The sequence below is a fragment of the Lingula anatina genome, chromosome 9 (genome assembly GCF_051362555.1).
Source record: "Lingula anatina isolate TDL-2025a chromosome 9, LinAna3.0, whole genome shotgun sequence".
Classification (NCBI taxonomy): domain Eukaryota; kingdom Metazoa; phylum Brachiopoda; class Lingulata; order Lingulida; family Lingulidae; genus Lingula; species Lingula anatina.
In genome coordinates, this window is record NC_141775.1 from 11,967,473 (window position 1) to 11,982,317 (window position 14,845).

Here is a 14,845-nt window from a genome sequence, read left to right on the forward strand (position 1 = left end):
TTTTTTTTCAGGGATGCCTGAAATTATAAGCAACTCTTCTTGCTTACAGTACTGCAAGTTTGGCAGATGGCTGGAAGGTACATATTCATGAACTTCATGCCGTAGCGTCAAGTTTCCATTTTGCTTGACAGCGTAAAATAATGCAAATTGTATGCTATCGTGAACGAAAAGATTTTGGTTAGGTTCTAAAAAAATCCAACGTACTGGAGTAAAGTTGTCATTTAAAATAGTGTTTTATATGGCATAACTCAAACAATTTAATTGTTTTTTGATATTTATGTTTATTTTCAAAAATAGTTTTTAAATGTGAAATATTATGATTCTTACATTACAATGTAGGTCTGATTATATAACTATGCTTCACTTTCGTAGTATTTATTATGAAAGATTTTACGAATTTCATAGTGGCGTGTCATCATCGTCCAAATTGTTAGATCCGCTCTTTTCTTTCGTCACTTCCTGTATCAAAAACGTCACTTCCTTGGACACGCGCATCAGTTCTTTTTTGTCCAACACTTCCTTTGTTAGTTGTTCAAATGCCTGAAAAAGATGAAGGCTTGTAAGTGAAAGTTATATATCACTTGTTTTAAAAGAGCAAAATATAAAGGGCAGATTTTTAACGTTGGGACGTGCAATGCATTCAGCTGATACTGCTAGATCTAAGTGATGATGTGCACTCTATGAAAATACGTGTTTCTGCTCCATATTGCATGCATCGGCTAATTCACTCAAAATATCTGCCATTTAAGTCAATAAAATTCTGATTAAATTTTTTCTAACATTATTAGGCACCTCGCACGTAAATGAGCGCGCATGCAATGAACACATCCACCGCTCACCCAACAATACACACACACACACACTAACAGATGCACGAACACTCACACATACACACACACGCACATACACACACACACACTTACCTCTATTTCCTGCATCAGGTCCGGGTTAATGCTTTCCGTGCCCTGCTGCTCGTCGGCTATAGCTTCCCCGTGCTGCCCTCTGGTGACAAATTCCCGATGGGACGTGCTTGGAGATTCGTTCTCTGACCCGCCGTGCCCGGAATCCATGCTCAATCTCTCTGTGACCGGCAATGCCCCTTCTCTCTCGTCTCTATCGCTGCTGACCAATTCCTCGTTAGTTGAATTGTCTTCACATGATACTGTTTCCTGTACAGTAATTAGTTTTTTCGATACCGTGCCGTTGGGAATATCGGGCTCCTCTGTTGTTAAAATTGGGACTGAGTTCCGGCTGACGTCATCATCAGCGTCATCGGCAAAACTCGGTGGCGGCGGTGGGATGAAAACGTCAGCAGCGAAGTCAACGTCATGCTTGGCAAAGCCGTCGCTTGCTCTCCCCGTGAGCATGGCGCGTTCCAGCTTTTCTCTGCGCTCGTTCTGTACAGTGATTCCCTTTTCTATGGACTGCAGCTTGTTGCGGAGCCCCTGAATCTGACTCTGTAAGTGCTTCTGGTCCGAGGGGTTGAAGACAGGTGGAGGGGGAGCCTTGGACTTGGGCCGGATTCGCAGCGGGAATTTGGGCTTGGGCTGCGCGGGTTGGAGTTCCTTTTCAAGATCTCCTACCTGAAAGTACAAGAAAATTCATAAAATAATATTTTTAAAAAAATACCGGATTGTATAAACAAATGAAAGCTGAATTATGGATACGGACATTATGGATTTGAAATTGATAAGGATTCTACATTTATTTTAAATTCTACTGTAAATGGTTACTTTGCTAAAACATTACATACGTTATCACGTATGCAGTTTTATGTACGGACAGATAGCATTTTCTTCGCATTTTCAATTATGCGTCAGTTCACATGAATTCTGACGTTAGTGTCAATGACGTCACTGTCACCTTGACCAGCATACCTGAAGCAGCGTTGATACCCTCCGCTGTTTAAGATACGTTATATCTCGAAGCACTTTTAATTTTTCTGAGGCCAGTTGCCTCGATGGATCAGATGGCGCTCTTAAGTAATGCTTCTCATCTTTTAATGGCGCTCTACGATTCTGAGTTGGATTAGTGTTGTTATCGGAGCGCAATAGCTGTATTAGAAATATTAGAATATTAGTGACTTGAGAAATGGAGCAGAGAATGTTATCCTCACCAAAACTGTCACAGCAACCACAATAAATACAAATAGACTATACTCGTTAATCAACATACAGCACACATGAAAAGCCCGGGTTTTGATGGGGAAGGGGCGTGAAAAAAAAAACAGCTGGCTTGGGCAAATTTACTACAGGATGTAAAGGAGGGCAGAAATAAGGGAAATCGCTGTGTTTTGTTTTGTTTCGTTCGTTATATACTATTGGGGCTGGAGAGGGAGGGGGGGGCGGATGTGTCTCTAAAACAAAGGAGGGGAAAGGCACATGAACGCTGTGACGCCTGCACAATATTACTAGAATATCAGTAATGTGTTCAAGAATGGGGTGTAAGACAAAATGGCGGGTTTTATAATGTAGAACAGTTCTTCGTCTCCCCAACTGAAATGCTGTATTCGTCATTTCATTAGCAAATATGTTATCAGAAAAACTTTTAAAGGAGCAAGAAAAATGGTAATTGTTACATTATTACTTTATTAATGATCAATGTTATGTAATGAAATCATCTTAAAGATGACGTCATATCTTTCTCCTTGCGTTAAGACAAATCGTTACGGCAAAGCACATAAAATGAACGCGGTTAATGTAAAGCACGACACACATGTTGAGAACAAGATTCGCTGTGTATTATTATTATTATTATGCATTACCTTGTGCCGCTTCTCAAGTTCTTCTTTTTGTGACAACATATCTTGGAGCAGCTGTTGTTTTGCCGCCTGATTTGTCAGTGGGGTTGCTGCAATATGCAAATTGAAATTAATTTTTTACAAATTCACATTTTTCACAGAAAACGCGAAGAGCGCAATGAGAGACTTTAGTCCACATCAATATTTTACGGATACGACAAATAAAAAGCGAAAAAAAAACACCCTTTAACTTAGTCAAATAAAAACACAGACACTATAGCCTTAAAATAATGCCTAAAACAGATTACGTGTGAGGTAAACGGGGACAACTAGTACTTTTTCATCTCCACCGTACAAATCTTGCAAATCCTTCCTCTATAACGTTACCTCGAGCAGTCTTAAAATCCTGAAGAGTCACACTTCGATGCACACCACGTGTCTCACTCTGCTGTGACGTCACAAATTCTACCACATCACCGGTAGAGGCGCTGTGTTGAAGTGCCTTATGCTGGGAAGAAAAAGAAAAGAAGATTTCGTTACATGGACACTGGGTTAGATATGGCGTGCACTTTTAAGTATTGAAATATGTAATACAATAGTTATTACATCAAACGAAAGGCCCATAATTTCAGGAATGCTATAGATATTTGACTCAAGGGGTAAAGAACCGACTGTACATGTATACCTATGTATGACTCCAATGCCTGCCTCGATATTTACATGTTAGTCGCCACATCCCATAGTTACCCATATATATTTAAACTTCTAAATTGCGTCTTACCTTTATTTCTGACTTCGGGGCGGCATTTGATGCCACGTCATCCTGAAGCACGAGAACATCATTCTTGTCAGGCGTGTCTTGTAGACCAATATCATCTATCTTCGAGTCTGGAAGCTTTGCCTGCGAGGGCATAGGATATGATTGGTCCTTTTCCCAAACGTACTTTACCGATTCGTCGTGTTTTGCGGCTACGTTCGGGAACAATTCCTCCCTACTCTCATCTTCGATAGAATCTTCAGCTTCGTCGCCTGAGTTCGAAGAGATATCTGATTGAGGGGCCAAGTTGTCCACACTTCGGTTTATTTTAGCGGGATAAAGGGGTATATTCAAAGCGTTCCCTTCGCTGTTCTCCATTTCGGTATACGTTAACGAACTTAACGATTTGCATTTGCTTGCAAGCTTAGCATTCTTTGGCGTTCTTTTAGGTCTCTGAGGCATGGTGTCGCCGTCATTAAATTTCACAGATTTTCCGGTAGATGACGCTGTGTTTGTAAAGTGTTCCATGGAGTGGCGTCCGTGTATTGGTGGACGTTGCCCCGTTTCTTCTTTGAGCACGTGCAACCATCGACTCAACTCAAAGTCGTCTGCTGCCGAGAGGAATACGCTCTTGGCGCCCTCTCGGCACAGTTTAAATGCAAATGGATGCTTTGCTTTTTCCTTGTCCAGAACTGTCACTTTGTAGTCTCTCACACATATGGCAATTTCAGGGTCCTCGAGAACCGTCTTGCTCTTAAAGCCATACAAGTGACCCCTGCCAATCACACACCACAATTTTGTCCACTTGAGCAAATAGCGTTGTTGCAAGTAGCCTGAAATACGGACATCTTGAAGGTGAGTCTTAATGGAGATGTCGAAAACGCCCGTCCTGGATTTATTTTTAAACACTAAATCTTTTATGCTTGATGCCGTCCTGGCAAGTTTTGATCCCAGACCTTTTCTCCCAGGCGTTGACATAGAATCGCTTCTGGACACAGATGCCCTTGTGCTCTGAGACCGCGAAACTTTCACAGAAGGCTTAAAATCCACAAAGCTATGTTTTTCTTCTCGTGGGGATTCATCGGCGTTGAGGTCAACTGATGTGTGCACGTGTCTATCTGGGGTATTCAGTGCCCCAAGAGGAGCTATGACAATGTGCTCCCTGGGCGACTCTGCATCGAGACTGCCATGGAGACTGTTGTCTTGCCAACAGTCAGATGTTGGTGACGTGGGGCTTTCTGATTGGTGGAGGGATTCGTCACCATGGTGATTGTCCTGGAACTGAACTGGTACTGTAGGAGTGAATCCATTGACGTGATCGATATTGTCTTGAAACTGAGGCGGAGCAGCGGGAAGGAAACCGTCCATGTTAGTGGCTTCAGACGAAGACGGTTCATATTCCCAAATATCCGTGCTTAAAGCAGACGCTATCTTCAATAAAGAAATCCACTTTTCGAAGTCCGTTTTATTGCCACAGCTGAATGTATAATGCTTGTCAGTCGGTTCTGAACTCAGCATAAACTGATATTTTGCAGTAACGGCTCCACTATCAGAAGAATCAGATTTGGGTGCATTAAAAACGAGAGCTCTGACGTCATACCCAGGAAGCACGATGACTTTTGATGACGTCACAGAGGTGTCGGAGTCGAAGATGCACATGAGCATGTCGGCGACGACACACCAGACGTCACATCCGGTCCTCTGGTCAGTCAGCCATCCCATGTGGTCAGGACTGGTCAGATCCGCTATGGTGACCAGTTCGTCTAGGTTATCTCGATCTAGGTCAGTGACCAATAGGTTCTTCTGAAGAGACGTGCTGAACGAACATCTCCGAGCCATGGCGGATTTTGCCGATTTCGGTAGCAGGACGAAGTTCTCCACGAGATAGGAGCTGGAGGCGTCAAAGTAGGCCGACTTGTCCGCCACTCGAGACGCCTGAGAAGAAAAAATATCATTTAGTGTGAATATATTTAAATCAATAATTGTATCATATGACAACTTGAGCGAACAGAAACTTCCACTGAGTCTTGAATATCTGGTTTCAATTCTGTATCATTTATTAATCTCTACAGATTTGAAATGAAATGACATGATTTTGTTCGTGAATTCCAAAGTTGGAACTTAACTATATTTTTTATTTGCAGTTTTATGTCACAAAAACGATACGCATATAGAATTTCATCTCTTACAGTGTTCAATTTCTCATTTAGGTTTTAATAACAAGGTAATTCTCCCATTTCTACGACCCCGCTTTCTGTTCCAGCTATTTGAGTTCATACAAACACGCATAGACCCATCTGAATGTGTCCCCAGTGCATTATTTTATTGAACCTAATACTCTGCCAGGATTTGCTCGGCGCCCTCGGGTCATCGATCGAATCGTGCTCTATACACCGGGATTAAGCAACAAGAAGACAAATAGTACCTGGGCACAAATCAGGTAAAAAAGCAAACAAGACCCAGAGTGGCTCTCCGAATGCGTCGAGAAATCCCTTTTGTGTTGCCAAAAAGATCGTTAAATTTCACAATGGAAGTGAAGTAAAACTCGAGGGTATATTGAGACAATGTTGTCATTTCTTTTATAAAGCAGGATATTGGGTGTGTTTGGAATACAATACCGGAAATAGAGGACTGTTTATTGGGTACAGTGACACTATTTAGCTTTTTTCCTCTCAACGTTAAACAAAGTCACCGTTGCCGTCATTGTTGGTAGTTTTCTATAGCCAGGTTCTTGCTAGCAAACCCTTTTATCCTCTACTGTCCTGGATAGCTTGACGTCACGACCTTCCGATATTTACACATCCTCGTAAAATGTTGTTTGAAAAAGTTTAACATATTGCTTAAAACTGTACATAACGACTGAGCTAATGCAATGTCATTGCTTTTATATTTCTTAAGGTGTATAGGGCGCTTTGACATTTTGATAAAGTGTGCCATAGAATTTTTCATAAACGTTATTGATATTTATTATTATTATTGTTATCATTAAGCAAGCCCACCCTTTTGCTTCACAATATATCATTTTGAATGAAGGTATACCGTAAATGTTAAATATATATTTTAGAATCTACAAAAACCCATTACATTATAGCCTATAATGGTAATGAAAATCAGCTGGTGTCAGAACGACGCCGGTTGCTTTGCTTGTGACAATGCTGCAGGGGATTTACTGAGACACTTTTACTTTTCATGAAGCACAACGACCCGATGACACACTGCTTTACTAGTTTCTACCCTTTTCAAGGGTGACTTTGGCGTGACTTGTTACAATTACCCTTTTCGGCTGCCTGTTGGGATCGAGTTCACGACATAGTGGAAATAAGTAAGGCTCAGTTGCCATAGCAAAAGTGTAGGTTTAGTTTCTACAGGTATTATAATGGTTGAGAAATCAATATGTTATCAAGTGCACCCAGCAAACACATGACGTCTTTTCAACTTTATTGTGACGTAACGAGAGCAATCGGGCATCGACGTGACGTCAAATGTCTGAACGTCACATCAATTCGCGAAGGCATCAGTTTGCAACTTGGAGAAAAAGTTGACAAATATGTCATCACGGTGAAGAGTGGTTTACACTACAGTGACACGGGTCAAGATAAGACGACACCCCTGTCTATGTCAATATACTGTATATAAAGACACTGGTTACCCCTGTCTGTGTCATCCCGGTTAAAGGACAAAATGTAATGACATTGGTAAACGTCAACACTACATTCAGACATACATAGTATTTCCTATTGCTGTCTCAGTATCAATAATTAGAGATTGTGTCTACACCAGGTGCGGTCAGATCATCTCATTGACAAACGTTCTACTCAAAATTGGGTAGTCAAAATAATTCTCGGCATTCTACAGCATGTGATCATGAAATCTAGGGTGGACAACCCTGGATAATAAGACGAGAAGAGACCTAACATTTTCTGTAGCTTTCTTGGGTACGGCATCATCTCCTATTATTAATTTTCTTTCTTTACAAAACAGAATCTTCATCTCTGGGCCCTTCTGAAGCATTTTGAACCTCACTGTTGGTACATTACCTTTACAAAAGAATACAATTTTCTGTCAATTTTGCCTTTTTTGTTGAAGAGGTTAGCGAGCTATCCCTGTCCTCACATATTGGGACACGCCAGAGGCACTGGAACGTGCTTGTAAACCCAGGAACTGCACATATCCATGTATATTTCTTAACGACCCTACTAAAAACTCTACTAGGGTGGCAAATATTATAGGCACATTTTCCACATGACTGAAAACCCAATGACCGTCTATTTATCCAAAGACATATCTGTGAATATCTTGTGAAAAAGCAATTTGTGACCCTGGTAGAGGGGTATAACTAAAGACCGATGCAGCATTTTAAATGAAATACTTCCTGTATCAAATGGAACGCGAAGAGAGAAAGTTGAGCTTCATGAAAATGACCACCCAAATGTAGTGTACAGAAATTAACGTTCTCTACTTTCAGCTTACTTTACGAGTACGTACCTTCTTCTTGGGGACGCCACAGGTCCACTGAGCCCCCGTGTCTCTGGAGAAAATATCTAGTTGCCTAGCCATAACAATAATGTCCGACCTTTCTCAATCTTATCTCCCTCTGCCTTATAGCTTCTGACCGCCGCTGGTCAATCGTATCAACGCCCCTGAAAGCGTCTTATCCCGAGCTGACCAATGTTATCTACATCCCTGGACGCGGCTTGACCGGTAATGGTCAGCCGTATCACGTCTTGCTTAATTTGAAGTTCTACTAGTCCACTTTCCGCCTAACGTCTTAAAAGCTCATATTCAAACGTGGGCTAAGCTGGTTTTCCATTCTCTGCCGTGAAAGCAAACAGCGATGTTTGGGTTAGGGCTATTATTGTACGGGGGCTCAACAAACAGAGCGGTCGCATTACTCTCGAGTGAGGAGGGGGTTTAAATATACATCCTTTACTTAATGCCGTTGATGTATATAAATGTAACTGGAGCTAACGACAAACGAAAAGGGACAAAATCACTTTATTTTAAAGGTAAACTGAGCGATTCCTGAGAGGTTATGAAATTTCATGTACCGCTGTAATTGAATATAACGGCCGGAGGCCCAGCTTTTCTGTTGTGTTGTAACCAACTCTGATAGTCTGTAACTAATAACTGATCTTCCATGGGATTTGAAACAGAAGATTCAGATTTGAGAAGTTTGAATGTAACTTTTGTACGGGCGATATGCTTAGGATAAACATAAACAGAGAAAGTCGGTGGGGAAGATTCAAGCAAGTAAAATCGAAAAACAAACGTTGAGGAAAAAAGATTATTAAATTTTTAATGGAGACGCAAAGTAAATAGAGGAAAACGAGAAGAGGGAGAAAAGTAGATAAAAAGGACCGAAGAAATAGAGAAGAAGAAAAAAATATTAAAAAGTGGGACAAATATTGGAATAAGAGGAAGGAAAACATTATTTTTAGAGAACTGTCAAAAGAAACGAGAGCGGTAAAATGTTGTCCTACACAACGGGCGAAAACAAAAATTTAAATTCGAATCCATTAACAGAAAGGGGAAAAAGAGCTTGGTCGAATATGAGTTGACAAGAAGATGAATGAACTGCCTTGTTTGAAATTCATGGTAGGATAATTTAAGTGAGTTCATTACGGAAAAATCAGATCAATTGCTAAAGGGCTTTGCTCCCCTCTAACTTTCCTATTCTCTATGCTTTTAAAAGACAGATTCTTGTGACTCCCTATTCAAGCCTTAAGCATTCCACTTTTTGCTTTGAAAAATTTTTCTTAAGTCCTGACATAAAAACCACATACGCTCGATCAGAAGTGCAGGGGGAGGAGGGGAGGGGGGTTCTCCCTTTCCGATACCTGAACACGGCAGATTCCGTGTGTACAGTGTAACGTGATTCCACTAAACCCCTTCGCATCACGTTCAGGTGCGCGTGTGGACCTTTAAGATCAACAGGTCTCTTTTGATAGACTGAAACGTGTTGGGTTTTGTTTATAATATGATTACCGCATTCCGATCCTCTAGGACAATATAAACTTTTTACACGTTCTTGACAGGTAGAGGGATATAGATGGGCCGATTTCATTCTTAATCAAAACCCTGCATTTCATTCGCATTTAATTTACGATGTGAGAACTGGAATATGGGGGGGGGGGGGGGGGTTTGCAGCATAAGATATATTAAAATAGCTTTGCCTATCTAAAAAGTGAATACTCAAGTTACAGAAAAGCCACCCCGAGAGCGTGAAATAAAGGATATCCACTTCTAACGCTTTTCCATAAATCAAGATACAATGGTTCAGTGTAAAACACCTTCCATGATGTCATCATTTGTAATGAGTAGATGTGAAAGAATTGCCGTGTTACCAAGGTGTTAGAAGGGCAATTGTGGTTGGTGTGACGTAAAACATGACATTGTGTGGGGCATAAGGTGTGACGTAATGTATGCTGTGAGGTGTGACGTAAGTTGTGACGTCAGGACTCACCTTTGGGCAGCCCTGGTAGAACTCTATGTTCTCCAGATGATCTATCAGCTGTAACCGCATCATGGTGGCTTCAAATGACAGGGTCTCCTGGTCCAGGCATTCCAGTACAAACTGCTGCACTTTGGGCAGGAGGCGAGACACGCCTGCAATGAATGGGACGCGTGTCTTTGAAAACAAGAAGGGAATTTCTCTCTCTCTCTCTCTCTCTCTCTCTCTCTCTCTCTGTAATGATGGTTACCTTTTAATTAATGTAACTAAATTGCCTTAAATAACATCGTTATGTATGAGTAATATATCATCCATCCACCGTTTATCTCTCTCTCTCCATCAAAATAAAATAAGATCAAAATAAAATTTATCAAGTTATATCTTTTAATTGATGTTTTAATTGATTTACTTAAAAGATATAACAGTTATTTTCCAAAAATCATTATGGACATATATGCTCGCGGATAGGCCAAGCATTCTACAAAAGCAATAACAACGTTCTGGTAAACAATAACAATGCAATAATAAAGGTAAGCTGAATGCTAGCACAATATCAATTATAGCAACAATACGCACCGATACCAGCACCGTTGATAAAACATGGCCAAGCATATTGACAACAACAACAACTTTGACTGTGACACAGTAATATCACCCCTCAGTACCAATTATAACACAATAAATCTAGCCACTGGCTAACGCGCCTGACCATAGGGGCGATTGTCGGATTACTGCGTAACCTACAATACAAAGGATACGGACTACCGGCCGTATTGTATCATTACGTCATATGTGACGTAACATAGGTGATACAATCCCCGGCCGCTGGCCCCCTAACGGGGACAGTATTACAGCTACATCTTCCTGTCGTGCACGCATGACTGGTCACTTTGTGGTCAAGCGTGCTCTTGGAGCTGGTAAGCTGAGGATTAGGGCAAAATTTGCGCATGCTGCTGCATAATTTCTTATTGATACCTTCTCAAGAGACTTCAACGCCCCTGTACTTTTTCACCTAAGACTTCAAACTTTTAAAGAGCATAAAACACTGACACTCGGAGTATTGTAGCTGGCCTTAATCTATCATTCTCCGTGGAAGAAATATTTGATCGGGTTAATAATTTTGAGAGATGGAGAGATACAAGAGCAGGCATTTTGTTTTCACCGAGCGACACAACAGAATTAAAAAATTGCTGCATTTCATACATGACCGAGATGACGAAATTATCAAAGTATATATGACCTCATCATCTTCCTATACCATTGATTATAAGCATAATACTACGTGTGTTAACTTAAGAGTAAATTCAAATATTTTAATATTATACAATACAATTAAAATTGTATTGATCTCTCTCTCTCTCTCTCTCTCTCTCTCTCTCTCTCTCTCTCTGTGTGTGTTTTTAAGTCTATTCAAATAATGGAGAAACATGTCCTTCACACCCTGATAGATAACCGGCTTTATTTTTTATACCCTGTAGACTCAAATAGTTTTCTTCCATACACAAGGGGGCATTTTATGAAGTAAAAAGCACGTACGTGTTTTCACTGTCTTTCTACTTATCAGTACGTAATGAATCGTTTCCAACGTGTTTCTGGCTATGAATTCCTTTCGTTTACATGTGTTATAATATCATTGATAACATCATAAACCACATATATGTGATTTTTATACCTCCAACATCGTCAAGCACAAATCCAGGGGTGGGGGCACAAGGTTAAATCAATTTACCGAGACGAGGGCAATCCATTATAATACTTTATATACATTATAAGTATGGTACAAGAATGATATGGCTATGTTTTATATCATTTCGCTTTTTATATAGTATGTTAGGGAGGGAAAGGGGGAGGAGTACCCCCAAGGGATGGATATCTGCTGTGCCCCCCACCCCCTTCCCCCCACCCACTGGCACAGCCATTGCAAGTAGAATAAATAATGAGGATTTAATCTGCATTGATTAATGGTGACTTGAGGTAATGGATTAGGAACGCAGGCGTCTCACCTGCATTCCTTCCCGCAATAAATCAAACTTAATTACATAGGGGTGATGTAACCTTACCTTAGGGAAAAATTTAAATCGTCTTAATTGCATAATGAGGTCGGGTTACTGAGGCTTGTTTCAAAATTAGACGATTGATACCTAATCTAGTGCCGTTTATTGATTTTTTTTTTGCTTGATTATTTTGGCTATCAAAATGTCAAGTCAAAAATGGGGTAGATGTCTCTGTCTACAGGTGCGTCACCACTGTGAGCTCGACCCCAACAATATACCCTACAAATTAACAATATTTTCTGAAGAGGATGGTCACATCTCTAAACAAAGAAGAGATTAGCATTGTCACCTACTTCTAAATACACAATTGTAACATGTCTTTCAGAAACATGTCTGTCAGCATGTCGGCCATCTCCATCGCAGAAATTGCGAAAATGGTTTGAGGTGAGAAAGGTCCTGAACAGGGAATGAGGTAGGAGTGGGGGGGGGGCACACGATTTATTCTTACCATACCAAACACACTCATACGTACATCTATCTACACGTGTAGGCGAGCGCAAAAAAACACACACGCACACACATGGGTATGCATGCGCACACGCAAACGCACACGCACACACGCACACACACACTTCTCCTACCTTGTAAATAACAGTCGTCATAACAAAGGAGATCCATTTTCATATTTGTACACAAAAATTGTTGTTCTCTTTACTGACCAATGTCCCTGACCAAGGTATTGGTCCTTTTTCGTCTTTAAAATTGTATCATCTGAAAGTCTTTATCATGAGCCCGCCACACCCATCTATTTGGATAGTTTCATTGATAGGTGGACATATTTCACTGATCCTTCTGTTTACACTGGCTCCTGTAACTCAATTCAACCTGATTCGCTTCCCTATGTGTCCTATATAGAATCTCACAACACGATTAACACCTGATCCTGCTCTTTCATAAGTTGATGTCCGTCTTGACGCCTTCCTCTGTCCACTTTGTGTGTGACACTGACCCTCAGGACACCGGTCAGTCACTGGTTACTCACTAGTCAATCCACAGGACTATATCCGTGTCCACGTAGTCAAACTCAATTTAGTCCTGCGAAACTTCGCGTAGACTCCCCCATAAGATGGGTCACATGGCTTTGCCTCGGTACATTGCAATACTTGACTGTTTAATATGTGAAAATTCAACGGCTTCCTTATATTAGCAATTATGCCAGTTTTGTTTATAGTTCTCCATGTAATATAAATCAGCTCTATCCTGCCTTGGATTCAAGTGCTTTGGACAATGTTTTCAAGTGGAATGTGAAAGTGGCATAATTACGGTTAATTTTTGGTCTCATTTGCACAGAGAAGTGATGTCATGACATTACAACCAACAAAGAGGCGTTTAACCCAATATTTGCGTTCCTGATGAAAGGAAAATGCAAATAACCAAGACAAGTCTTGGCGAAGACGATATGTTTTACAGGTGGTATTTATACACAGTACAGTTCACTTACGAGTATGTATTACTTGTTTCATCGTATACTGTATTCAAGTAGGCCGGACCGCACATTCATATCATGAAACGTGGAAAACAAGTATATCTTGTCTTTTGTGATATTTGTATTAAAAACACTCACGGGATGTTTTGCTAACCTCGTCTTCCTACCCAAAAGTATAATTCCCTATTTTCTGAATCCTTCAACCGTCAAGGAGACGAACAAGGCCTGTTCATTGTTCCCTTTTTTCCTTTCGATGATTCAATCCAGATTTTTCTCTCCGTCTGACTGAGTATCACAAGACTTCGTTATGGGATCTAGACTGTAATGCACTTAAGCCTTCTCTATAATGTTATTCCGTTTGACAGAATTAAGCAAACTGTCTTCACTAAAATTGTACTGAATTCAACTTGTGAATCACTCAAAACGTTTTCAAAATTTCCATTTGAAACGGATCTTAGGCCTTTATTAATCGCAAACTTTCTTCCAAGGCAACGCTTTCAGCAACTCCCCTGCGTAATTAAGACGTACCGTACTAATGGCACTCAGCGTATGAAAACGTGAATCCTTTAAAGCCACGTACACTCTATACTGTGTTAAGTGTATTCTTCTTTTGTAGTTCGTTAAAGCCAGAGACAATTTACATCATGTTCAGTTATGATGATGTCAAACGCTTAGTTGTGGATTGCATCCGCCCCCTAGGTAGAGGGGATCCCGCCGTATGACCGAATCGCACCGTGCGTACTACGAACTCAAAGTGTACTCTTCATTCTCGCCGGGAACGCCGAGAACGCAGCGGTGTCTTTGAGAATCCAGTGTTTTCCCTTTCAGTCCTAAATCTTTCAGGAAAGGCTCCTTGTCTTACATTCACTCCCTACGTAAAGTCATGAGGAGTCTTCAAGTTCACCAGAGATTAGAGCCATGTCCTTTGGGTCCTCTATCCCAAAGGCTTTTCACCAGATCGCACCACGGCCTAGGCTGTATGCGGCTTGAATGTTGATACTACCCACCACAAACGCTAAGCGGACCACAGAGCTCAAGCCTCCCGCGGAAGTTGCGGTATTGTGAACGCCACAATACTAATTGCTTGTTTTACCGCACGTAAATACATAGTCCGCACTCACGCTGGCTGAGCAAGTCCACATCCCTTTCACTGCGGTGTACACTGTTTGGGCTTGTGTATTGGCTTTTAAATGGAACGCTTACTTATGCTTAACCCAGAAGTCATGTTAACACTCTCGTGTGCTGGCCCCGTGACCCCCACTAATCCGCGCTGTTTTGTCTCCTGAACGCGTGACTAGGCTCGAGATTAGCCGAGATACGGGATTATTTTCGGGGATTATCCCCGGGTCCTGTTGCCAGTACGTGCGTCTGAATTATCAGTCTAGTAAAATAAGAAGGATCCCGGGGGAAATATTTG

The 14,845-nt window shown here is 41.1% G+C and overlaps 1 protein-coding gene across 3 annotated transcripts; it reads right to left on the reverse strand.

Moving 5' to 3' along the window:
- Positions 1 to 236: 236 nt before the first annotated feature.
- Positions 237 to 14,688, reverse strand: LOC106157609 (uncharacterized). 3 transcript variants are annotated; one of them, XM_013533323.2, is made up of 8 exons: positions 12,584 to 14,688; positions 9,961 to 10,103; positions 3,522 to 5,432; positions 3,128 to 3,248; positions 2,765 to 2,850; positions 1,878 to 2,054; positions 924 to 1,583; positions 238 to 540 (listed from the first exon to the last, which is right to left on the reverse strand). In XM_013533323.2, the coding sequence occupies exons 1-8, from the start codon at positions 12,624 to 12,626 to the stop codon at positions 400 to 402; spliced, it is 3,282 nt and encodes a 1,093-aa protein (XP_013388777.2). In that variant the 5' UTR covers positions 12,627 to 14,688; the 3' UTR covers positions 238 to 399. The 3 variants fall into 3 exon arrangements, with proteins under 3 accessions (XP_013388778.2, XP_013388777.2, XP_013388779.2); XM_013533324.2 differs by lacking the exons at positions 9,961 to 10,103; positions 12,584 to 14,688 and adding an exon at positions 7,983 to 8,375 and having other exon boundaries at positions 237 to 540; XM_013533325.2 differs by lacking the exon at positions 1,878 to 2,054.
- Positions 14,689 to 14,845: the final 157 nt, after the last annotated feature.